General features: G+C 50.0%; 2 protein-coding genes across 9 annotated transcripts; both read right to left on the bottom strand.

The window, feature by feature from the left end:
• Positions 1–415: 415 nt before the first annotated feature.
• Positions 416–4,962, bottom strand: NMB (neuromedin B). Of its 6 annotated transcripts, XR_003923615.1 has the most exons (5): positions 4,778–4,962; positions 4,110–4,312; positions 3,004–3,090; positions 2,638–2,842; positions 594–690 (listed from the first exon to the last, which is right to left on the bottom strand). XR_003923615.1 is itself a non-coding variant. In XM_030015815.2 (4 exons), exons 1-4 carry the CDS (start codon positions 4,911–4,913, stop codon positions 2,819–2,821), a joined length of 450 nt encoding a protein of 149 aa, XP_029871675.1. In that variant the 5' UTR covers positions 4,914–4,962; the 3' UTR covers positions 416–2,818. The 6 variants fall into 6 exon arrangements, 5 of the variants coding, with proteins under 5 accessions (XP_029871675.1, XP_029871673.1, XP_029871674.1 ...); XM_030015815.2 differs by having other exon boundaries at positions 416–2,842; XM_030015813.2 differs by lacking the exon at positions 2,638–2,842 and having other exon boundaries at positions 416–690.
• A 12,272-nt stretch (positions 4,963–17,234) lies between these two features.
• Positions 17,235–24,873, bottom strand: SEC11A (SEC11 homolog A, signal peptidase complex subunit). 3 transcript variants are annotated; one of them, XM_030015041.2, is made up of 7 exons: positions 24,736–24,873; positions 24,496–24,605; positions 22,363–22,512; positions 19,098–19,250; positions 18,470–18,589; positions 17,879–17,936; positions 17,235–17,713 (listed from the first exon to the last, which is right to left on the bottom strand). In XM_030015041.2, the coding sequence occupies exons 1-7, from the start codon at positions 24,784–24,786 to the stop codon at positions 17,663–17,665; spliced, it is 693 nt and encodes a 230-aa protein (XP_029870901.1). In that variant the 5' UTR covers positions 24,787–24,873; the 3' UTR covers positions 17,235–17,662. The 3 variants fall into 3 exon arrangements, with proteins under 3 accessions (XP_029870901.1, XP_029870902.1, XP_029870903.1); XM_030015042.2 differs by having other exon boundaries at positions 19,098–19,235; XM_030015043.2 differs by lacking the exon at positions 19,098–19,250.
• Between the last annotated feature and the right edge of the window lie 16 nt (positions 24,874–24,889).

Genomic DNA, 24,889 nt, shown 5'->3' with positions numbered 1-24,889 from the left:
TGCACATGAGGGACAGCAGAAGAAGGTCCAGCCAAGGCCAATGAGCCTGTAGTAAACCCTGGGGTCCCACAAGGCAGAGACCCTGCTTGAACCAGAAATCCCAGCAATGCCACAAGCAAGACGCTTTTTGTTTTCAGGAGGTTTTGCTGATAATCTCTCCAGCAAAGAGGGTTATAAAGCTGCTCCAGTAGTGAGTGGTGCAATCAGCTCATCCAAGCTTGTAATTTTGTCATGCAGCAGTTAGGGTCTCCTTCAGTGAGCAGAGGCTGCAGGGACTGAATCCAATCCCCTCCCTGCTGCTGAGAGCCAGGAGCTTCCCTTCATCCCCCACCAAGCTGCTCCCACTCCCCATTCTTCCTGCAGAGGCCCTGGGGGTCTGCCTTCCCATCCTCACAGAAAAGTCTGAGCTAGTCTGTGCAAAGAGCCAGTTTTATTCACAGGCCCACATCAGACATCAAGGAAGCAGAAAACATACAGGAAATATACAGGGAGGCTCTGCTTTTCATACAAGCAATCACTATTAACAATATTACAGAAAGAATAAATAAAAGTGATGTTGCTACAGTAACCCACAAGGACGATGCTCTCCGTTTGCCATGCATGGCCGAGCCTGCAGACCTCATCCTCCATGGCTGTGCTTCTTCAGTTTGAAAAATACTTCTCCAGCACCTTTGTTAAAAGCCCTGTCTCCTAAAACAAAAGGCACAACGGTGAGACACTGGGTCCCATACGCAGCCTCCACAAACATCACCTGCTGGATACCACAAGGCAGATCAGACAAATGTCCCATGCTGGACCATGATGGCACTTTCAGGGGTGGTTTGGGATGGCACATGAAAAAGAAAGAGCCAGGAGCCTGGCTCCTGCCTCTCATCCTATGCTCCAACAGCTGGACCACAGATGACAGACATCAGAGGCAAACTTCACCAGCCCACTGAGACGGCAGCCACTCGGTTGGGCTTCAGGAACAAGAGCAGCCTCAGGGCCTGATTCAGCAGAGCGCTACATGAGAAGGCAAAAAGAGACACTAAACGCAGCAGGGAAGAGTTACAGAGGGATTTTGTGGGATTGCATACTGCCCAGAGGTCCCAGAGCTATGCAGGGCAGCATATGCCTTCATGCAGAAGGGCTCTCCCCACACCCCTGGAGCCATTCCACTCCATGTACATGGTCGCATCCTGTCTCTCTCCTAGAGAAACACTGCCACACACCCAAGAAGATAAGGGATGGGGACAATCCTCCTCTGCCAGCTAAACCCTTGTCACACACAGAAACAGGGTGGCGTGAAGCCCCAGCGTGCTAAAAGCCAAGCCCTGCCTGCCACATGTGGTTAAAAAGACAAAAGAGAAATCCGTTTGCAAACCCCTTCTGCTCTGCGCAACTTCAGCCATCGCAAGCATGGAGCAGCACATGGGCTCTTGCTTTGCAAAGGGATGGGAAACATCTTGAGACAAAACCCAACAGCAGCAGGCAGGACTAACCCACGTGAAGGGACAGCAAGCAAGAAGACTAAGCCCTGGGATTTATTTAATGCTTAGAGGGGCCCCACAGAAAGGAAGAACATGTTCAGGAATGATCAGTGACACCCTCAGAAAAGGAAAAGCCCATTGGGTTTTTCAATAAAAAAGTTCCCTCAATACTTATTCTGCCACGAAGCACAGCACATGTGCTGGAGGAGAGCAACACTTACAGAGCATGTTAATTCCTGCCTTGCTGACTGGGGGCTCCCAAGGAAGGGAGAAGCATTCTTTGTTTTTCTAAACCGAGTTAAGATGGAAGTGACAGAACCTGCGCAGGGGGTGGATAGAGAGTTTCATGGAGCAGAGCTATTAAACGGCTTGTTAGGCAGGTGACAAACACAGCACACAGATCAGTTCAAGCACAGGCTGAGTCCTGACCCCAGCTGTCCAACAAGTCACTCTGAGGGAGAAAACTGCCAGGGTGGCAGGAATTTGCATTGGCATCACGTCACCCACAGGAGCAAGAAAAAAATAAGGTCCCACAGAAAAGTATAACACAGACAGCACTCAAAGGCACCAGGGAGAAGTAGTCCTGTAATACCAACCGGCAGCTCAGAGGCAAGGACAGCCTGGGGGTCGGATGGCAAAGAAAGGAGCAGGAAGGCAGGAGTTGAGTCTAGTGAGGTGCTCAGAGGTGCCTGAAGGGCAGAACCAGACCTACCACCCAGCAAGGTCTCCACTGCCATGGAGAGGATGGCTGGCGCACCAGGGCACTAGCAAAGGAGAGGCAAGAGGCTTCGGGAGGAGAAGGTGAGGGGTAGGAGCCAGCTGCACATCAGGCACCCATGCTGGGATGCCACATAGGTGCAGGGCATCCCACCTCCCACCAGAGAGGCATCGGGGCAGTGAGGCAGGCAGCTGGCCAGCCTCTGCTTTACCATGAGCCAAAACGTCCTCCAGCAGCAGAGCTCTGGCACCCAGCACACAGGTGCCAAAGGCTGATGTCCAGTGCTGGGTGCTACCCCTGGCCAGGACCTGCCTTTAAGCACTGGCAATGAGCACCAACAGGGCTGGCAGGGCACCAGCACCCAGCTGGCAGCCTAAGACACAGCACCAGCACTCAGGGCAGCCTCTGCCCAGGGACATCTGCAGCGCGAGCAGTGACCACGCAACTTACCTACACAGAGGAGAGCCACAAGGATCGCTTTTATCAAACTCACACCACACGGTCGTGAACATCTTAGCGGATGAGGCAGGGCAGCACATCCGCCACCTCTCCCATCATCTCAGGCAGTTAATGCAGCAAATACCCTCCTCCTCAAAGGCTCCCCAGGGAGGATGGGAAGGGTCCAGGACCTTCACAGCCCTCTTCTCCCTTTCAGCTGCATACAAGAAGCAAAAGCTGCAGCAGTGCAGCGGTCACAGAACACAGCATCTTAAGGGGAGGAGAGTGGTCTGGTGTCCTTAGCCATACCCAAGTGGCTTCACGGTGGAAAGCCCTCTATCCCGATGGGACCAGCTCTCTAGGAAAGCCTCAACTTACCTTAGTCTGCTGAAACTGAGTCAAGAAGGCGCTTGAACAATCAGTGCCACTCAGGCTCACATCCCTGCAACTCTGCTCCACCTGCGCCTTCCCAAAAAAAGCAAATAATAGGAGCAAGCACTGCCTAAACCTGGATAACAGAAGTAGCTTTACCTGTGTGCAGTGTTACTGGATAGCTCCTCAAGTACAGCAGCTCACTGGGACAGTACATGTAGGACCCACCTAAGAGGATTTCATCCCTTCTAGGCTCTCAGCTACCTCCTGCAGTGACTAGAAAGGGCAAGACACCAGGGAAGCGTGCATAAGGCAACAGACAAGCAGAGCCGCACAGACTGAGCAATTCCATCTCCGCATCCTGTGTGAGGATGTGTGTGCATGCCTTGCTCCCAGGGGCAGGTTTTCCACTAGGAGTTGGGTGAGCTCTGAGGCAAAAGCCACACTGAGGACGCTGAGGATCTGCTGATGCACAGCGGGCAGCAGTACGACTGACGCACACCTCCCTTCTGCAAGGCAAGCTAGCAAAGCTACGTGCCCCTCAGTAATGAGGGATCCCGACCACTGAGACACAGACCCAGGATGAGGGCATTAGAAGCCCAAGACCTCTTTGCAGGACAGACTCCTTTCCCTTCACATACAGAGCTGTGTCCCTCCTGGCCTCTCTCTACAGAAATAGAGGGGGGAAAGGATTTCCCTATTCCTGCAGTGGCTGGAAAAGGGGACATTTCTTCACGGCAGCCACAGTGGCCAGCCATCCCCTTCTGCATCCGGCCAAGGAAGACCCAGATGCTTAACAGCCCCTGGACTGGAGATCACCACTGCCACAGTTCCACCACAGCACACCTTGCTCATCCTCACACCCTTCCCAAGCATTTGGGACTATTAGCCACTGCCCAGCTAGACACAAGCCTAGGGAGACTTCTCCTCTGCCCCTTTGTGGCTGGTCTTACGAAGTGGTTTAAGGAGGGTTAACAGGAGCAGAAAGGTGGGGAATACACCTCCAGCAGCCGTGCAGATGCTCCCAACTCCAGCAAGGCTGGCTGTTGCAGATTAACATCTCCACCACCTCCCTGCTCTGAGCATCTCTATCCATCTCTATTCATATTCACCTGGTCAGCGAGGTCATATTTTCCTTGGTTCTCATCCAAAAGTCTCTCTTGCAAAAGGATTTTCAGGAGCTCACGGGTAAGCAGTTCCATCATGTCCTCCAGCAAGGCTCTGAGAGAGGGACCGAAGACCATGGGCACTGCAGGCTCCTCCGGCGACTCCAGGTGTGGGGAGCCCGCGACGCTCTTCTTCCCCATGAAGTGACCTGCAACACAACGCACTTGTGTGTCCGTCCGCACAGGCGCCCGGGGGAGAGAGAGGCAGGGGCTCCGGCTACGCTGACTTGCACTGGCGTGAGGCAGCAGACGACAACGAGAAGCAACGGAGCAAACCTAATGCCTACATTAGCCAAGTACAGGCAAACAAGGAGAAACCCAGAAATCCCAAGCCCTAGTTCCACACGGGACTTGGGGGGAACTTCGCCCTCCTGCTGACGGGATCCCTGGGGTTAAAGCGGTGCCGGACCTGTCACCAGGAGACGTGGGAGGAGGTTGCCTCGTCCCTGCCCTGGTCTTCTCCTGACCGCCACGGGTCCTGCCGAGCCCCAGGCTCTCGGCGTTCCCCTCCGCCCCGCGGGGTACCGAGGGCGGCCCCCGGGGAGCCGAGCCGTGCCCTGCACAGCCCGCCGTCCCACGACACGCGTGTCTCCCCCCCCCCCGTCCCCCGGTACCTGTGGCCCAGAGGTTGCCGCGGGGGTTGACCTTGATCTTGGCCGCCTGGCTGCGGTGCTCGGCGAAGTCGAGGTGGACGGCGGGCCCCAGCGCGGCGCCGCACAGCAGCAGCAGGAGGCAGCGCAGCGCCGCCATGGCCGCCCCGGCGGGACCCACTCCCGCCCGCCGCCGCCCCGCCTTATACCCCGCGCGGGGGGCGGGGCCGCCGCACGCCCCGCCCCGTCCCCGGCAGCCGTTGGGCTTCCCGCCCTGCCGCGGGCGTCCCTCAGCCCGCCCCGCTCCCCGCTGAGGCAGGGGGCTGGCGCCGCTCGCTGCCCGCGTCCGGGGGGGGGGCCTCGTCCCCTCTATCCCGCACCCTCTCATCCCATCTGCCTCTGAGGTGGATGGCGTCGGTGCTCTGCCCTCGCCCGCGAATCCCACGGTCCCGTCGCGGGAGTTGGTCGGGGTGGATTTACCCCTTATCAGCCCCGGCTGCCTAACCCCACCGCCTCCTGCTTCTCCATCTGTCCGGGAACGTGCTCCGTGATGCTACAGGTGGCCTTGTGAGGACATCGGGCAGTGCCCGTGGCCGGCTCTCAGCACCCCTGGACGCAGCCTCTCTGGGCTCCCAGATTTTTATGGGCCAAGCTCTCCAAGCGATAACCACCCTGACCCTCATCCACTGCTTTGAATCCTGCCTCCAGGGACACGGCCTGGGAGACCTTGTTGGCGAAGACCAAGGCAAAGGCGGCCTGGAGCACCTCAGCTTTGTCCATGTCCACGACCATTTGCAGTGGTGCCTCTGTGAACGCCTTCCTTCTTCAGCCTTCTACAACTAAAGGAGTTTGTTGAGACGCGTGAGGAACTTCAGATCTTCTATAACTAAAGTAGTACTTCTATAATATAGTTGTATACTTCTGTAACTATAGTTATAGAAGAGCTGATGTTCCTCACGCATCTCAACAAACTGAGCTTTGGCTTTCCTAATATTGTTCCTACAAGCCCAGGTAACACTTCCAGATTTCTCCTTCATGACCTGTCCACGCTTCCACCTCCTTCATACCAGAGCTCAGTCATGAGTTTCATTCCCAGTTTAGCCAAACCCATCTCCCAGTACATCTACTTGTGTACCTGATTATTGGGATGGACTTGGAAGATTTTGTCCTTAAAGACCTGCCAGCTCTGCTGAGCTCCTCTACTCTTCAGAGCTGCCTCCCACAGGACCCCACTTACCAGCTCCCTGTAGAGGGTGAAGACCAGAGTCTGCATATCACTACTCACCCTTTCCCTTCACTACCTTGCAGACCACTGTTTCCTGATCACTACACCCAAACCTGCCACTGATTATCACATTCACAATCAGTTCCTCCCTCTTCCATTAATGGGATGGAGCTATGCATGCCCAGCAACAGCATGGATTGACCTGTGCCCAGCCATGCCAGGGACAGAGATAGTGGGGGCCTGGGACATGGACTGTTTATGCGCAGGGCTCAAGTGATGTGAAGTCCATGTAAAATTGGAAGCATTTGATCAGAGGGCCCCGAGACACAGGTTGTGCTCTGTTTCTTCTTGTCACCTGCCTGCAGCCTACAGGGGCTTTCAGGCTCCTCCAGGTTCCACATTTATATAGGGGGCTGGACTGCTGCAGGAAATGCGTCTGAAATGGTAAAGACAAGATGAGCATGAATGCTCAGAAATCTCACCTAGCATGCTGGGCTTTGCATTGTCTCCATTTTGTGTTGTATACCCAGACCACTATCAGGAAGCAGAAGGTCTGAAGGGTTGGGGGCTGACCAGGATCAGGTGGCCAGCAACACAGCTCTCTCAACAGCCACAGTACCTGAGAGGCAAGCAGAGCAGACTCAGCAATGGTCACCAAGTTCAGAGAGAGTCCAGATCATCAAAGCATGTTCATGGTGATGAGGCAGGTCCCAGGGCAAGCTGCAGGTCAGGATGAGGTCTAGTGGGGGTAAGCAGGGTCAGACACAGTCCAGACAAGTCCATAGCGATGAGGCAGGTCTGAGATCAGGTCAAGTCAGTCCATAGCCAGGCACTGCTGAGCTAGAGACCAATGCTCCTACAACGTAGATCAATGAGAGATTAAAGGCCCAGGGCTGAGCTTAAATGGGTTCCTGGGCCCTTGAGGGTGGAGGTCCCAGGTGAGACCCATTAAGGCCTCACCTCCTCAGGGCCCTGACAGCTTCTGCCAAATTTACAGCTCCATAATTTTACAAGGAGGTGCTGGTTGGTGGGGGAGGAGTGCCTGAAACGACCCAGTTCTCCTGGGAACTGTCACATGGAGGATTTATTAGCAATGCCCTTCTCAGCATTTACTGCTGTTTAAATGAAAAGGACTGGAGGAGATTCGCTTCTCTTCAACAGCAGGGGGTTACAGTCTGAACTGCAAATGCAGTTCTAATGACGGGAGGAAAAAAAGTAAAAAGTACTCCTGCGTTAGACACGCATCCTTCCAAACTGTGTGCGCGTCCCCTTGGGTGGCCAGCTGGTCAGCGTGTGCTCCTTTACCATCTGGGAGTTGTGCCATGATGACGGTCATGGCCGACTGGGAGATATTGCCTTCTAGTTGGTCCACCACCCATCAGGGAGGTGGCTGCCTCCGCTAGCCTTGTATCTGTGTGTGCTGAAAGGCCTGGGCTGCAACGGGGAACCTCACTCCACTTTCTCACCACGTTCCTTCCCTGGCTGTGTTCAGCAGGAGTATTGCTGAGCAGGGCAGTGCTGGGCCCACGTCTCTGCTCGCCTTTTGAGGAGATGGCCCTTTTGGGTGCTCCCCATGCACTGCGTGGGGTGTATGAATACGTTGCCCGCCACAGATGGGCATTTGCAGCACCATGGCCCTGACCCTCATGCTCGCATCGTGGCAGCTTCATCTCCTCCATCGAGTCAGCTGAGAGACGTGGCTGTGACCACCACTTTGGCTCTGATGTCCCCTGTCAGTCGCCAGAAGCCTTGGGGGAAGGTTTCACTAGAGTTTGATTGTCCTGCCTGGGATGATGCCCATGATCCCACCCCGATCTGATTTTGAACTAGACACACAACCAGAACTGACACAGAGCTTTTCTCTTTTTCCACTGGCGGCTGCAGGCTGCACGCATTACCTTGGTCAGGGTGTGTGAGGGGGAACACCAAGGCTGATCTGCACTGCCCCATCTGCACCACTACCTTCTGGAGAAGGCAGGAGTAATTTGCAGGGCAGCTGGTGCTCCAGCTGCACACGTGCACCACGTGCACACACACATACACACACTTTTTAATTTCCTTTTGCAGCCCGTGTCCCTCCTCCAATGTCCTGCACTGTCACCATACTAATAAAACATGGCTTGAAATGGACTGACATGATCTCAAGCCTTTTTTTCAAAACAGTTTTAAATTCACTCACAGTGGCAAAAGTGCTGGAAATTTGGGGTGTCTGGAGAAGGCTTGGGATGGAGTCAGGGCATGGGGAGGAGGATGTGAGGTTCAGAGAGGGCCCAGCGCTGGCACAGATGAGTTGGGTTTCTCCTCACGCTGGGGAAGGGTGTTATCTGGGAAGCTGAGCTGCATTCCTCTGTGGGTGCTTTGGAGCTGCTGGCTCCACTTCACAAGCAAACAACTTGTCTGCTGCTTTTCTCCCAGAAATGCCAGGGCTTCACTCAGGCAGCAGCAGCGTGCTGGCGGGGGGAACCCCTCCCTGTGTCAGGGTCCAAACTCTGCCTGGAGGCCCAGCAGGACTCGGTCTGTCCTGGTGCTTGCTATAGCTGCTGTGTCCCTGCACACCAGCAGTGAGAGGCGGGGAAGAGCGAGATGAGGAGTTACCTGTAGGATTACGGAGGATGAAGCCAGGGATAAAGTGACACCAATTACAGAGAAGACAGAGAAAAGAGCCCCGGGCAATTACAGCACCTACCAAAGCGTGACTGGGGTTAAGTCCTGCTCCTTCAGGGCAGCACAGTGCTCCTTGGAGATGGACTGGAGAGGGGCAGGCAGCCCCCAGGGACAGGGAACCAGCAGCAGGAACCAGCACAGCATTTCAAACAGGGTGAAGACTTTTGTGCTGATCTGATTTTAACTAGATACACAGCCAAACTGACACACATCTTTCCTCTTTTACAGCTGGTGGCTGCAGGCTGCACAAGTTACCTCGGTCAGGGTGGAAGGAGGAATAGAGGAGGAACAGGTATTTCTGATCCCAGTGGTACTGATGAGGGACTGCAAGACAGGCTTGGGAAAGGCTGGGAAAAGGAAATCAGGGAGTTCCTGCCCTGTTGCAGTATCATTATAAATGCTTGGAAACTGAGGGGACACCGGATTAATTGCTGAGTACCGAGGTCTGGCCAGATGGGGCATGTGTGGGAGATCGGAGCCCATAACCCTCATTTCAAGCCTGGGAAGGGCAATGGAATAGCTGCTCAGGGACTTGGTGGAGGCTGGAAGTGGGAGAACGATTCAGGGCAGCCAGTGGGGTTTTTATGGAAAACGACTCGTGAAAGGGACCCAAGCTCACCGCTCGCTGAGCAGCAGCGTCGGTGCTAAAGGAAACTGCACCGCTGTAATCCAGGCAGGGCTTTGAGAACACTGATTTCATACTCTGCAGCAGTCTCGTTAAAAACTAGCCCCAGACACCAACAGACAGATCCTGAGCAGGAGGCTCTGCACAGCTCACCCTCTTCAGTGGCGCAATTACAGCCAAGCGAGTTTTCCGATGAACGTGGCGTGGGTGCTGAGCAGCCCCTGGGCAGGCATGGGTGCTTCACAAGCAGGGTCCGTCCAGAGGGTGTTTTACTGCACCTGGGAACAAGGGCTGCAACTCGGTCATATGGGGCCAGGGTGGGCTGATCACACTGCTGCCAAATTCCTCCATTCCTGGGAAGGCAAGAGAGCTGCCCCCTCCCTTGTCACCCTGAGCCTGAACAAATGCAGCCTTGAGAGGTGGCTGCAACAGAAGTGGCCTTGGTTACAAATGGGGACCAGGTTTTCTCTGGATTTTTTTATATCTTCTTCACAAAGAGGTGATGTTGTTCCTAATTTGGGAAAAATGGCACCTGGGACCTGCCTGGGAGAGGCACCATAACCTGAACTCCAGTCCCCAGTCACTAGCCTGGCAGGGTTTGTGACAGATTTTCAGCCTCTGCCTTCCTCCAACTTTGGCCCGCAGAGCTGGGCCTCCCAGCACCTGCACACCCATCTGCCAAGCAGCGGGGGAGCCAGCACTCAGTAGCAGAGGAGGCTGGGGCCTGCTGATGTGACAGCTTTGTCTGGAACCTGCTGAGACCTCCAGCATTCAGGGCAGGAATTGTCACTGCAGCGCTCCTCCACTGCTTGCTCTCTCCAGCTCAGCAGAGGTTCACTTTCACAACTGTTACAGCCACCAAAGGAATCTTCCCAGCTTATATATCAAAAAAGGCATTACAAATTCTATTTTAGAAATTGATTTTGCCGGCAAAGGTCATTGCACCGACTTCCGCTGGTGGTGCAGGAGATCGGCCTGTCAGCCACCAGCTTCCTGCAAGGGCCTTGCAATGGAGCCAGGGAAGGACAGAGGTGACTCAGCAAACACCAGGCTTTTGATAGATGGTTATGTCCTTGAGGCAGAGCATGCGTCTGCACAGAGCTCACCCTGTCCCCTCTCCTGGTGGGATTAACCCTCTGGGGCTGGGTGAGAACAGCCTGCAGCCACCGCTCCACAGCCATGCACAGATCCACGCCCTCCAGGAATGGTCCCTTCTCACCCAAAGCAGCCTCAAAGCTCCAAGGATCCTTAGCTTGCACCATTGGTTTCCCCCAAGGCCTCCAGCTGGAGGAAACAGTGACTGTCTGTTTTGCTCTCTGTTTTCCCCTAGTAATTCTTGCACACAATTTATTTTCTCGATGGCTACTGACCACTGAACTGACATTTTCATAGCACAATCTGTTACGACCCCAACGTTCCAGATGGTAACACTTAACTCAGAACCCGTTGTTTTATAAATAGAGTTAAAATTGTTTTTCCCCCCTGTGCACCATTTTATATTTATGTACATTTGAATTTCATCTTTTTTATTGCCCAGTCTCTTTCCACAGTTTGCCTTCATCCACTCAATCCTTTGTATCAGCAGCAAGCTTCAGTATTTGCCTGCTTTTGCTGATCATTTTTGAATACGCTGAAGGCAGTCCCTGCACAGCTCCCTGGTGTTTTCTGCTACAGAGATTGTTGCCTCCTACTTTTTTTTCCCTTACCTTTTAGCAAATGATTTCTCCCTGTAAGGACCTCACCTCCTATTCCAGGACTGATTCCTTTCTTTAGGAGCCTTTGCTGAGGGACCTTGCCAAATACCTTTGGGAAATCCAGGTGGATGATCCCAGTGGGCTCACCTTGCCCATACATCTCCTAACTCCTTCAACAAGCTCCAAGTCCACTCTTTAAAGCAGCCCTACTCCTTTCCAGTCCACAGATCTGGTTTATAGCCTACAGATCCCTGCATCTCCACCTCAGCCACCACTCTGTCCCTTGGTGCCATGGTGGGCTTGACAGAACGGGTGCTCACCACAGCAAAATGTCAACGCTTTCAGGTTTGCATCCCTTCAGAGCCTGTGGGCAGCTCCACCCAGGCCTGGGGGTCCATTGCTATCTTCTTGGTCACTGATCTCTTCTGCAGGTTCTTCCACTGCTGGTGTCCAGGAGCTGATGGCAGCACAGGACACCTGGGGTGCCCTGTTCCTTATCAAAGAGCAACTCTTATCCGTGCAGGGCTAATATGAGTACTAACAGACCTGTGAAACTGGCACTGTTAGCAAATCCTCCAAATGTACCTAAAGACGAAGCAAGATTTCACCAGGCAAAGAAAGGAGACCTTTCCATAACTATGCAAAATAAATGTATCTAAAAACTGCACAGCTAAGAGGGCCTTGCTAATGCTGAGCCAATAATGAACAAACATAACAGACCAACCTGGAAATACCATGGTTCACAGTGTTTAAAGCAAGGTTAAAACAAGGTCCATTTTTTTTCTTCTCTGTTGAATTATGCTTTGATACCATGGCATTGACTATTGCATCTCCCACAGAGGTGGCCAGTCTGGCCTGGGAGAGAATCCAAGCTGTAGAGCTCCCGAAACACAGTGCAGGAGCTCCCAGGCCCTGCAAATATCCACCTGGGCAGGCAAATGCATGCCCCAAACCGATGGCTCTAATAAAAACCAAATACAAAGAGCAAAGGCCTCAAATCCCCCTATTTGTCTCTTTCACAGAGCTCCTGCTGCCAATAAAACTTAGTAGTGGTTGTTTCAGCCTCTTCTTCACCGTTTCTTCAAAGCCAGGTCAAATTTTAAGTCCTGCCATATGCCTGAGGGTCTATTTTGATGCATTTGTCTCTTGTTTACAAAGATTAAATTCCTCTGTTACATTCATTCGTCCACAGGCAACAACTGTTGTTCATAAAAGATAAAATTTGAAATCTTGCACATCTTGTTTTCAACTCTCTTTCAATTTTCATTTAAGCCGTAAATGAGTTGTGGTTTTCCCTGAGGTTTCCCACTCAATCCACGCCCGCTGGACATAGTACAAATAACTGCTCTGTAAGACGACTTAGAGAACAAAATCTTGTTTTCTTGCAGGCAAATCCAAGGCTAGCTCAGAAGTGTCCCAACCAGAATTACATGGCAGAAATTTGTCATCCCAGTTTCAGTGAATTGAGGTTCAGAGAAATTAAATTGAAGTTCATTTTCTCCACATTATTTTTACTTCTGTCTCTCTGGAAGCTGAAACCCTTGCAAAGTTAGTTTCTACAGGGGAAGGAGAGATTGGAAAAGAAAGGTGGTATCAAGATGCTCGGCAGAGAGAGCTCTGGGAAGTGTTTTTAAATTATTAAACAGAAGGAGCAAAAAACTCAAGAGATGAGGAGCCAGGCAGAGGGAGCAAGAGACAGAGAACGTGTCTGCTCTGTCCTGGGTCACAGAGGGTGCATTTCTAGTCCATCCCTATTTAGACTGTCCTCTGTGGAGGTATCTGATTTCCCCCAAGGTTTAGGGAACTCTGCTAGATCAAGCATTCAAAGGCCCTGCTGGAGTTGAACATGTGTAAGAATTGCCCCATGAGCAGGAAAAGGTTTAAACGCATGATGTGCTCAACCAGCAGGACCCAGCACCCAGGCGGGCCCTGCTCCACGGGGAAGCAGGACTATGTGTGAAGGAGTTGGTGGTTTTTTTACAGAAATTGAGGGGTAAGCAGGGATGAGCACACAGCAGCAGAAAAGCTGCTACCATGAAGAGGGGCTCCTCATGGCTGGGCAGACTACCAACCAGCAGTGAAGCCACGCAATTATGGCTAAGTAGATCCAATAAAGCAGATTTGCCAGGAAAGCCATTGTGCCCCTTCCGAATCCAACATGCATCAGGCTGGTGGAGCTAGCTCTGCAGAGACCTGTGGCTTCCTGACGGGTGAGCAAGCGGAAGCGCCTGGGTGCAGATGATGAGGGGATGGAGGTATTGCAAGGGAGGGGAGAAGGTAAAAGGGACAGGAAGCTATTCAATTGGCTCAAAACGCAACGTAGTTGCTATTTCTCTTCTCCCAGCAGCTAGCAATGAGATGGTCAGATCAGTCATTTACTGTGCATCAACTACCACCAGGAGCTGCTGACACTGACAGGAACTGCAATGGCTGTGCCTTTCTGGCATCACCCAGGCACACCTTGCAGTCTGAGGACTGGAACTAGGACACTCCTCATCCGATTTAGCCACTGAGTCACTGACACCGTGTGGGTCTTCAGCCTGGGATACATAAACATCTGCTTTGCAACCCCCTTGCTCCAGCACAGGAGCCATCCCCAAGTGGCACGCTCTGCCTAAGCCACCTCTCCTCTCCTTCTCTTGGCCAACGAGCTTAGTCCGTTCTGGGAGCTGTGCGCTGGATTTGCATTCATGCATTTCTCCAGCAAGAAGCGGTCTTCTAACCACGCATGGGCAAGACTTCATCTTGCAGATTCTCCTCAGAAAAAATAAGGTTGATCTGTTCTGATTTTAAGGGCAGGAAAACTACCACGAGATGACCCAGTCTCATTAAAGAAAGCATGCAACCTATCATCTTACAAGCCCTAGAAACCCCTGCTAAGCAATATGCAGCGACAGATCTGGATGAAACAGTGTAATGCTTATTACTGTTTAACCAACAACTGTGCATTCAAGCATCATGAACATACAAAGACAGCCTTTGTCTCAAGGAGCTTCAACTTTCAGCACATTACTCCTCACAGCTCACCTCCCATCCATCATGCTTTTGCTTATGCATTTAGCTTTGATATGAAAAAAAGTCACCCAACAAAATTCTAGCAACAATCAGAAATACCCCAGCATCACTTTGCTCTGTGAAACAGCTCCTGCCCATGACAGAATCTGTGTCCTGAACTGCGGATGTGATTGAACAGTAATTAAGCAATGAAATTGCCTACCAGAAAACCTGCTCTGTTTGGCTGTAACCACAACAGAGACAGAAGCAATCTTAGCCCTGGCAGATTTTTTTTCTTTTTTTTCTTTTTTTTTTTTTTCCTTTATAAACCAGACCTTTCAACACCCACATACTTTACAAACAAATCCCATTCCTGTTGTGACACAAAGATCTCCATCTTTCCTAAGCCTTAGGTCTCAAAGGCTTTGCTGGAGCTGGCCAGACAGCTTCACCTTTAAAAAATAGAATAAAACCGGAATAAAAAACAAAGACACATCAAGTTCTAACAGCAAAACCCCTGGCTCTGCGGGAGCACGGCGGCGCTCGCCAAACATTTCAGCATTAGCACCCAGCTGAACCAGAGATCCTGCACGCTCTGTAGCTTTTCTGCTCAGCAAAGCAGAATAAGTCTGGCGGGGACAGAGCCAGCAACAACTCTTTGTCATCCTGCCCCCACGTTCTCAGTTTCCAGTTTGCGCAGGCTCATCCCCAGCACCCCCTTGTCCCACTGTGGCAGGAAAAACGTTACAGGGATGTGGGAGGTGATGTGGGAGGCAGTGTGGGAGGTGGTGGGTGTTAGAGCTGTGAGTGGGTTAACTGCTTATTTATCCTCACTCTAATTAGATCCAACACCTTGTTTCACGACTGCAGATAACAAACACAGAACCACTGTTCTCGGCTACACTGAGCTGAAAATAGGCAGAACACAGGCCATAGAGATGAATTCCCAAATCTCACATCGCAGACCCTGATTTAGGGCAATTGTTTCTGTTCTTGACGTGCCTGCAAACCCAGAAGAGAGCAAGCCACTGAAGCTGGCCTGCAGCAGGCTTCATGCCAACCTTTACCCCAATGACCCTGCATTTTTTAGGCGCTTCCTGCTCAATCACTTCACATAGCATCATGCGAGAGCAAGGCTGGGAAAGGCACACCTTCCTGCAAAGTGCCCAAGCGTGGGTTTGCACCCACACTGGCAACAAGCGGGTGTCCTCAGCTGCACTGACTGCTGACACCTGCTGCCAGTAACCAGTAATCCTGCCACAAGCAGGACGGGGACATTATTTCCTAACATCTCAAAACGACCATTACTCTTCTCTCAGAACTGGGGTTTCAGCAGATGCTCTTTAGGAGCTAATCCTTGCTCTATAATCATAAATCCTTTGTATTTTAGCCTTTTTTGTCAAATTAACTCAGTGACAGCAGCACAACTGCTTCTGCATGCTCAGATTTTTGCAAAGGGTGTGAAAGTGAGAAGAGTCGGAGAACAGTAACAGCAGCACTTTCAGCGAGTTTTCACTGGGAGGTGTTGATTAGCAGATTTCAGAAGAGCTCGACTTTATGTGAGCCCAAGTTAAAAACCAATTTATGCACAAAACCAGCTTTAGCTAAAGGCAGAGCAGGGAACAGAGACTCAGCCTCAGCATGACCTGCAAAGGCAGAAATGCTGCTTGAAGTCCTCAGGAAGGTGCTCCACAGTGATGGCAGCTCTCAAAGGTGATTTTGTGTTCCCTCACTGCTGCCTAGGTTTGGCTTTTGACAAAACATCCCATCCATGACTCAAGCACTCTGGAGAAACTCTGTATCAAAATTCTCTTCTCAAGGGCTCCAGCACCACGAGTGGGAGATACGGATTTTATCACCATTTTTATTACTAAGTTATGATTACTCAAAGAGCCACAGGCCCAACGTTCAGTGCTAGGGTCTGGACCCGTTCATAGACTCTTTGCAGCGTCCCAAACATAAGACGATTTTTTGCTTCATCCTACTCAGGGAACAAACCACCCTGTTAAACCAACTCATACTGGGATACCACAGGTCAGCCCAGCTACTGAGCATTAAGCAAAATGGTCCCACAGACATAACTAACAGCACAATTCACCTAAACAGATGGGACACGCCTGACAAGCCTAATGAGGTACGTATGCAAGGAACTGAAAATAGACCATAAACACCCCGTTGGGTTTTGTCCTTGCCTTTCCTGACTGCTTTTACCCTACACAAGCTGTGTGCATGGCAGCAATCTTTAATAATCCCTGTTGCTGCGGAATCTTGCAGCAGTCATGAGGAAGAGGGAATAGAGGATGCAGTGAAATGCACCCAAAATAACACAGACTAGCTTTGAAGTGTCTGTAAATTTTGCAAGATTGAGAAGAGAGATGTTAACCCAGGGGAGGAGACGGGCTCCCTCTGTCAGGAGGAAGCTGTCCTAGCGAGACAACCGGGAAGTAAACTGCAGAAGAGGAGTCAGGCAGCCTCGGACAGAGGTAGCAATGGCACCGTGCTCCCACTGCCTGCTCTTGAGAAGATCTGCCCTAGTGAAGGTAAAGCCAAATGTTTTCATGAGTCAGTATAGACACCATGGAGGCGAGTTATAATGGTCAATCACTCAGTGCAGGTGGTACAAATTTATACCGAAGCTGATAACTAGAGTCTCTGCCTTGTACCTCTTTCCTTGGGGTCTCCTCTGACACCACATCTTCACAAGCAGGATCACCATCCTGAATGAGAAGCCTAGAAAAAAAGCTGATGGCCATGGTGACAACCGGTTTCTTTTTTCGGACCTCAGGGCAGTGGGGACTCAGCTTTTCCGCAGCTTTCAGGTGAGCTGTAAGACATGGCCAGCTGCAGGGATCATTAGAGACCTAAAACCCCTTTCCAAAACTAAGAAAATTTTACTATTGCATCCTACTAAATCATCCCTGCCAAACAGCTATGGGTGCTGCCCATCTCCATTCTTCTGTTACCTAGTGGCGCAATGACAGCTTATGCATGAAGTAATCCTTTGACATCTTCTGCCCAAACCACCTCGCAGTCTTTAAGCAGATTATTTCAGTGTAATTTACAGAAACAGAAATATTGAACAGATCTACAGTTCAGGACTGCGCACTCTCCAAAAAGAAATGAGAGGAGCAGCTGCTATTTCTCTGTAAAGAGAGGACAAGTTAGTTTGCTAGGCCCTAGGAGTTAGTCTGCAACAGCAAAGCCCAGGTACCCCCCCAAGGACACGGGGCAACAAGGCTGCACTCAGCAGGGCAATAACGAAGAACGTGGCAGGGCTCATACTGGGCGAGATGCAAAAATCTTTATTCCAGTTCTCAGTTGGAAAAAACATCACCTCCACAGCTCACCGTTTGACAGTCCAGTCAGCACAGGCAGGGGCCACGCTTGCCCAGTGGAGGCACAGACTTAGAGGACACAGTCCTGTAGGCACTTCGAGAGGAAGCTCAGCTTCAAAGTACAAACACTGAACAGTTTGGCTTAAATTTTTAATATAAAAACTCACTAAAAATGCTAAAATGTGACAAACCATTGGAAATACTGTGACAAACATCCGCCCTTACGCAGTAAAAAACAAAACAAACCCAAACTGGCAAGAAGCTTTGAAATGCATGTTTTCATCTTCCTCCCGGCACATCAGACCATCATCTACGTAAAACGTTCATCTAAAAAATCCATGGCACCTTCACCTCATACTTCAGTGCAAGAGGCTACTCTCGATGGACCAGCACAAATAACCCCAGTAAAAAGAGGACTGCATACTGTAAGAGAAAGAAGAGAAGACGCAAGAGTGCACATTCACATCTAAAGATGCAGTAACAGCAGCAAACATACAGGGCAAACGGTTCTGCCTGTGTGTATAAAGTTCTCATGAAGTCATTTTAGCTGGGGTGGGAGAAGCAGGCAGAAAATGAAAGAGCTCTTACCTTAAATTTTGGATAATCATTCATTAAGATAGTCACTATTCCAATATAGGGCACAAATCTACAAGAATAAAGGTTTTATTAAAACAAACAGTATTCAAGGGTGCATATGGGAGAAGCACTGCCTTGGTACTTGTACAAAGGAAGAGCCACTGAAGCATGCTGAGGGCTACAGTCAACAGGCTTGGGACTTCTTCCTCCCAAGCAGGGAAGCCACGGCAGTGGGGGCTGAGCGACAACCAGCCCCAGAGCGTGTTTTAGCATCTGCCTTGTTCAGATCTTGCTTGCCTGCAAAGACTGTGCCTTGCAGAATAATTTCGATGAAAATTCTGATCATGCCTCAGTATGCACTGCCTTTGCATCGGTGTCCATCCAGCATCAAAATCTCAGGATGCAGCTCACAGCTTGATACCTTTGCTTAGGCCAAGCTAAGAACTGAACTACCTTTGTTTTTTAACTCTCCACAGTACCTTGTGAAAAGCTTTCATGCAGGTCATAAAAACCCAGCAGGGAGAGTTCAAGAAGAGGGGGGATTAACAGATGGGATTGGGGGAGGGCAGTGTAAAAAGCTGCATCTTTTTCAACTTCACTTACCCTCTCGCTCGTCCTACTACGTCCTTTTTCTCCAACCAGTGCTGCCCTCGTTTGTACAGCCCTCTGTCATCAACAGCATTATTGTCTCCCTTTGTCAAAAATTTGATGTCACCGTTTTGCCTAGCAAAGACAAGACAGCCAGGTAAGTCAGAGAGAAAGAACTTATTAAAAGCTGTTCTAGAACAAGCGTGTAGAGGCTAACACAAAGATATTAGAAGCATTTGTGTCCTACATGTTCAAGCAGGATGAAAAAGGGAAACTCTGACAAATGCAGTGGAAAGCAGACGGTTTGGAAAAAAACTGCCAATGAAAGAATGAATTCTAGCCCCAGCCAAGCTTTCCAGCAGAGTTTAAGAACAGAACTGGCAGGATGAGCCATTTCTAGTGAAGGTGCAGCTATCACCTCTTTGCTTTTGACCTCTCTCATGTTCATGCTTCTCTCGCTTGATATACAAATGTTGCGTTCTGGGCTCCGTACTACCACCCAAAATGAGACTTTGGGGTAAAGCATACAGTTCTACTCAGTAGTGGTCAGAAGCAAGCTGAAACTTAGAAATTATTAGGAAAGGGGGACAGAACAAAACAAACAATACCATTATGATACTGCATGAACTCACGATGTGCCTACATCTTGAATGCTCTGTGCAGTTCTGAACCCCCTACATCCTTTTTTGAAATGGAGAGAAGAACTGGCAAAGGTTCAGAAATGGATAACAAGGTCTGGAACCACTTCCATACAAGAAACAACAGACCAGGACTCTTCAGCCTGGAAAAGACAGAACTGATGGGAGATATGACGGTAGTCCAATACAAACGACACAGACAGCAACAATCAAACAGCTTTCCACTGCCTCTTCCAATACAAGACCTAGAGGGCATCAAATGAAACTCAGAGGTAACAGGTTAAAACAAGCCAGAGAAGGTGCTACGCAGAACTAACAACAGTGCAAAACTAAACCACGTCTCTCTGGAAGGATATTTTGGATGCCAAAAAATTATAACAGTTCAAAAAGTGACCAGATACTCCATGTAAAAAAGAAAAGGAGGCTATTAATAAAGAACTGTGACTTTATGCTTGCGTAAAGCAGGGACACAACTTGCAGAAAGCAGGGAAATTGTTGCTAACATACTCTCTCTAGTCTTTCATTGGTCCTCAGATGAATTAGCTTGCCAGAAACAGGATCCTGGAGCAGATGAACCTTTGCTTTGACCTGGAAACAGCTGCTGTTACGCTCTAGCTTTATACACCATGTTATGCATCCTTCCCCAGTCATTTCCATTCAGCTTGCTGGCCAGCCAGCAATGCTTGCTTCTAAGCAGGAGTTTGTGCCACTACTCAGGGATCGGCCAGCGACTGTCATCTCCCTGTGGCATCTGAAGGCAGATGCTGAGGTGGAGCATTCTCATTGCTTGATTCTGTCGGCATACTCACAGAAATGACAGATCAAATGCAACACGGGAAAGCATGCAGAAGGTCTTCAGAGCTCATGCTGTTTTCATCATGCCTGAATACCAATGTGTGTTACTTGACAGGAGAAGCTTGGAAGGAAAAAAAAGGGGAAAAAAAGAACAGATCTTTCTTCAAAGCACATTTGGCTCACAGTGTGGGAACAACAAACACTCTAGGAGCTTAAGAGATACAGTCTGCAAAAAGATGAAGATACCCAAAGGTGCAGATAATGTAGTTTCAGCTCTGAAGACTGATGGCATAGGAGCGCACCATCTTTTTGAGCAGATTCAATGCTCTATCACGAATCAGCGTGAAAAGCCCACAGCACAGTTGCTCTGCTGTCTGAAAGGTGAATGAAATCTTGTCTGGCTGTCCTGCACCAAAACCACTAAGTAAATTTTGACCGCAGACTCTGTATTTAGTGATAAAGAATGAACTCAATTTCACTCTGAACAAAGAAGAAACAGCTAGCAAGTAAAAAACATTTTCTCACTGAAACGATACTGATGTGAACTGGAGCCTGAGTTGCCACAAAATCACTGAGAACAGGGTTTCTGTTTTCCTTCATTTTGACACTCTTGTCAGCTTTGACAGAGACTTTTCAGTTTCATATTCAGTCCATAACTACAGGAAGAAATGGGAAACTCCAGCTATTCAGAGGACACTCCTGAATGGCAAACTGGCACCAGAAAAATATTCTTTAAATAGTGAAAGAAGCAACTGATATCCAAGTCCTTCCTTCAGCACCCAGCTTCAGGTCACAGTACAGATTTTTCAGTTTTATCTTTCCTAACATAAAGATCAGGTCTGTGTTTTGTTGTTTTATTTAAAGGAAACCCAAAATACTGGACAATGGCTTTACTTCACAGAATCTAGGATTGGCACTATGGTCCTGTTAGATTTAAAACAACAACAAAAAAGTGCAGGACACCTTAATACCTAGTGCTGAGATAGAGCCAGACAAAAAAAGAAGGGTGGGTGGTATCTGGAGATGAACTGCTGCACAGAATGCACATTTCTGCTTCTCCTTCCCATTCACTGGCTGAGAGTGGAGAAAGAAGACCCTGACCTTTCTTGCCTCTTCAAAAATCAGCCCAAGCAGCAGCACCAGAGCCCAGCTGAGCCTTCAGCATGCAACAGGGGAGGAGGAAAGTAGCGTTTCACTTAGAAGTGTTCCCAAGACACCACAAAAAGTGCACGTGCAACATTAGATATCAAATTTACCAAGTATACTGACCTTATTTTTAAATTAGTGGTATCAAAGAACAGTACTTTGAAAACTGACATTGTTAAAAGTTTTGGGTACAGAATAAATCTGAACAGCAAAGAATCTGCTCCATCTACTGGGAGAGGTGCCACTCCCTCATCCAGCCAGTATTTCAGCTGGACTATTTATGTGCATGAAGCTGGTTGACCTTGATGTTGGGCCAGACAAATGGTCTAGAAGTCCCAACAGCTGTGGCTGCTACGAATGCTTGGGGGAAGGGACCCTCTCTATCCCATCAACCTCACTTGACTAGAGCAATCTTCATATGCCACCTTTACATACAATTCAAGTGATTCACTCAACCTAGGAACAGATCTCTGAGTGCTGGTATAGCCCCAGTTCATTCATATTGCAGCAGGCATTTACTCAGCTGAAACAGATGCTGGGACCCCATCCAACTGTTGCCCTCTCAGAGATGGCTTGAAGAACCCGGGATCCAGTTCAAGATTTAGTTTTCACTCAAATGCCTCATGGGGCTGGCTCATATCCCGACAGACTGGCCTGCAGCAGTCACAGTTCCATCCAGCAAAATCGGAAGGCTCATGGCTGCAGGGGAAGCCTTCCTTGGAAAACTAAGCCCTGTTCAGCAATCAAACCAGAATGACTGCGCTTCATTCCTTCAGACATGCAACCTGCTAAATGTTTAGAGAACGAACAGTACACGGAGAGTGCAGCGCACATAGAGACTCCAAGTACAACAACGCAAAACTTCCTACAGACTAGAAAAGAAACACCCTGCCTCTGCATGAGAGCAGGAACCAGGACCATAAAGACACGCTTTAAAATAATGCATGCTACACACAAAATACCCTTCTTCCATAAGCTCTACCTCTACAGACAAGAGTCACTTCACACACACAAATGCAGCCATACCTACAGGAGACAACACAGCAACATTACGTAGCAGCTTGGGACGGAAATGATGGCACAGGAGACATTAAGTGGCACAGGGAGTCCAGGATATTGGCACAAACTCCCCAGCTTGTGCATTCTGCTGGATAATCTTTACAAGTAAACCAAGGAGGGCAGATTTTGTCTGTCTGAAATGTCTCTGTTACTTCCTACAGCACCTGGATATCTGTTACTCACATCCCACCCATTTCTTTACCCAAGGAGGTGAGGAAACATACAATTTAGCTAAACGTCTGCAGTACAACCCCCAGATTCTTGACATACTTCTCATGAATTTTCAGGACGCGATGGACTATAGGAATTTCCCTTCCTTCTATCCTAAAGACCACGATTTCTCCCACTCTGATTGGATCTTCAATTCGGTTCGTGAGGAACAGGAGATCTCCTCTGTGAAAAGCAGGCTCCATGCTTCCACTGAAAAAGAGAAGAGGAGCAATTGAACAATATTTAAACACTCAGAATCAGGTTTTGGCGTTTATAGTCCTTTAAGAAACATCTCACAAGAACCTCAATGAAGAGCTCCAAAGAAAAACACCTTGGAGACCAGGTATGTGTCTAACAACTATTACAATCAGATTTTCAATCACCACACTACCAGCAGTTTAGATTTGCTGGGAAAAGAGCACTGCCAGCAGCCAGTGTTAAAAGCACACCAAACAGGAAAAGCCTTCTGCTTTCTTAATAACAACAAAGCTGATGACAAATGGTATCTTCTCGACTTCTGAGCTCTTCATTGGAAGGGCTACACTGGCAGCACTGCAGTGGTGAGAAGCTTTTTTTATTTCATTTATTTTTGGTTTTTGCAGGTAGATAGATCATGCTCACGAACAAAGCACTGAAAACATACGGGCTCTTGTATTCCCATCTGGAACAGACAGACGGGTGTGCTAAAAATTTGTTATTGTGATTCACCACTTTGCTTAACGATCTCATTTCAGGCAATGCTATTCAAGTTATTTTTCTTCTGTCTTGTAAATGGCAAGTGTTAGAAAATACTTAACCTTCTTAATTCCAGATAAATAATGCAGTACAAAACAAAATGATGAACTTTAAGTACCACATATATTCATGTTTTATCTCAAGAGAGTGCAGAAGCTGCTATTCAGAACAGAAGATCACATCGCTGAAGAAGGGATGTGACCTAATGGCCCCTGTCTTATTCACTGGGAGGAACAGCATGAAACATCTTCACAGTCCCATCAGGAGGGAGTTTTGTTAAATGGCATGTGGCAATTAACACCGACGTAGAAACACATAGAAAGGCCAACGTGGACACAGAACAAGCCCTGTGCAACATCCACGCCAGCATCTGACGGCTGCCCAAGGACTTCAGCCACAGGAATTTGTCCCAGGCAGTAGGAGGGTGGAAGTAACGCTGGTGGTACCTACTGCACGGCACTTCTGCGAGGGCAACACCTGAAACATACCCAGTTACAGAGTGATAACCCCTATATAAAAGAGTACAGCTAAGGCTCCCCTCTTCCTGGCCATGTTACAGCTCACTAGAAGGCCAGGAAAAAAACCAAGCAGCTGCGAAAGAAGAGTTAGCGGATACTTCTAAGGATGCAATGGAACACACAATAAAGCTCACCAGGCATTTCAGCAAGCCAGTTCCCATTTAAAAAACCCAATGACTCCTTTTCACTATACAAGTTTACTCCCTGGCACCTCAAAGGTTTCAACTCCCTTTTCATTAACCAAGACTTCAACTATTCACGTAGCAACAACAACACGTGCAGACGGGCACGGCAGGAGGTACCCGTACACTGCGATGTTCTGCTACCATAACTTCTACTACGGGAAGTGCCGTTAGCCTTGGTGAGAAGAGGAGCTCTGCCACAAACACTGCTTTTATAGAGGGATGATCCCCCGCAAGCAACAGGTTCATAACCCCCTGCTTCAAGGCCTTCCTTCCTCACGTCTCCTTCACCCACACCGCTGAGCGTTTCTCCCGCAGGTTTGGTACAACCCAGAACCGCCGGGGTTGCACTCTCGTCGTATTTCTTTGAAGTCCTTCCTCCTCTTTCCCCTTCCTCGGGATCACCTCTCTAACGCAGCATCCAGCCAGCTGACCGAGGCGGAAGGCTGAGATGCTAATTTTACGTAAGGCTGCCAGCCTCGCTTACCTACTTCCTCTTCCCTCGCTTTTCCTCTGCTTTTCCTCTGCGTTACGGGAGAGCACGAATTCTCGGAGAGCCTCTCGCCCGCCGGGGACGGGCCAGGACCCTCCAGCTGCCCCATCCCTCTGGAAAACCTCTGGGGAGTGGGAAGGGGGGGCGGCTCCAGCACCGCCGGGGCCCGCGGCTCTCCAGCCCTTACCCACGCCCCGTGGGGTTTCACCCCTCGCCCCGGAGCGCTACCGCGGAACCACTTCACCCCCCGCGCCGTGGGATTTACCTCAGCACCACCACGATGGGGCTCTCGCTGCCCGTCACCACCATCAGCCCCTTCCAGATCATGAGGGCGGACGAAACGATCATGCCGAAGTTCAGCACCTGGTAGTACAGCTTGGGGGGTGGGGAGAGGGGGTCGGTCAGGCTCCGCGGCCCGGGGCCGGGCAGGGCAGACCCGGCCCGATCCGACCCCCGGGGACCCGGCCCGACCCGATTTCCACCCCCACCCGACCCGGTTCGGCACCTGCCGCTTGTTCATCCGCCGCACATCGTCCAGAAAGTCCAGCGACAGCATCGCCGGCACCGACCGCGGCGGCTGCACCGCCCGCCCGGCCCCGCTTCCGCTTCCGGCCCCGCTTCCGCCCCCCTCCGCTTCCGCCCGCCGCACGGCCACTTCC

This window comes from Aquila chrysaetos, chromosome 5 (assembly GCF_900496995.4).
Source record: "Aquila chrysaetos chrysaetos chromosome 5, bAquChr1.4, whole genome shotgun sequence".
NCBI classification, from domain to species: domain Eukaryota; kingdom Metazoa; phylum Chordata; class Aves; order Accipitriformes; family Accipitridae; genus Aquila; species Aquila chrysaetos.
The sequence above is the reverse complement of the archived record's forward strand: the minus strand, read 5'-3'. Positions and strand labels throughout refer to the sequence as shown.

Bases quoted from the DNA above. Each gene is read 5' to 3' on its own strand.
- SEC11A (XM_030015041.2), bottom strand. From the start codon at position 24,786: ATGCTGTCGCTGGACTTTCTGGACGATGTGCGGCGGATGAACAAGCGG. The intron at 19,251-22,362 runs GTATGTCAAGAA...ATCTCCCATCAG, and splicing joins GTCCTGAAAATTCATGAGAA to TTCTGTCTTTTCCAGGCTGA. The intron at 18,590-19,097 runs GTAGGCACATCG...TGTCTTTGCTAG, and splicing joins CTGCACAGAGCATTCAAGAT to GCAAAACGGTGACATCAAAT.
- NMB (XM_030015813.2), bottom strand. From the start codon at position 4,913: ATGGCGGCGCTGCGCTGCCTCCTGCTGCTGCTGTGCGGCGCCGCGCTG. The intron at 4,313-4,777 runs GTACCGGGGGAC...GTTGTGTTGCAG, and splicing joins CGGCAACCTCTGGGCCACAG to GTCACTTCATGGGGAAGAAG. The intron at 3,091-4,109 runs GTGAATATGAAT...TTTTTTGGGAAG, and splicing joins AATATGACCTCGCTGACCAG to GCGCAGGTGGAGCAGAGTTG.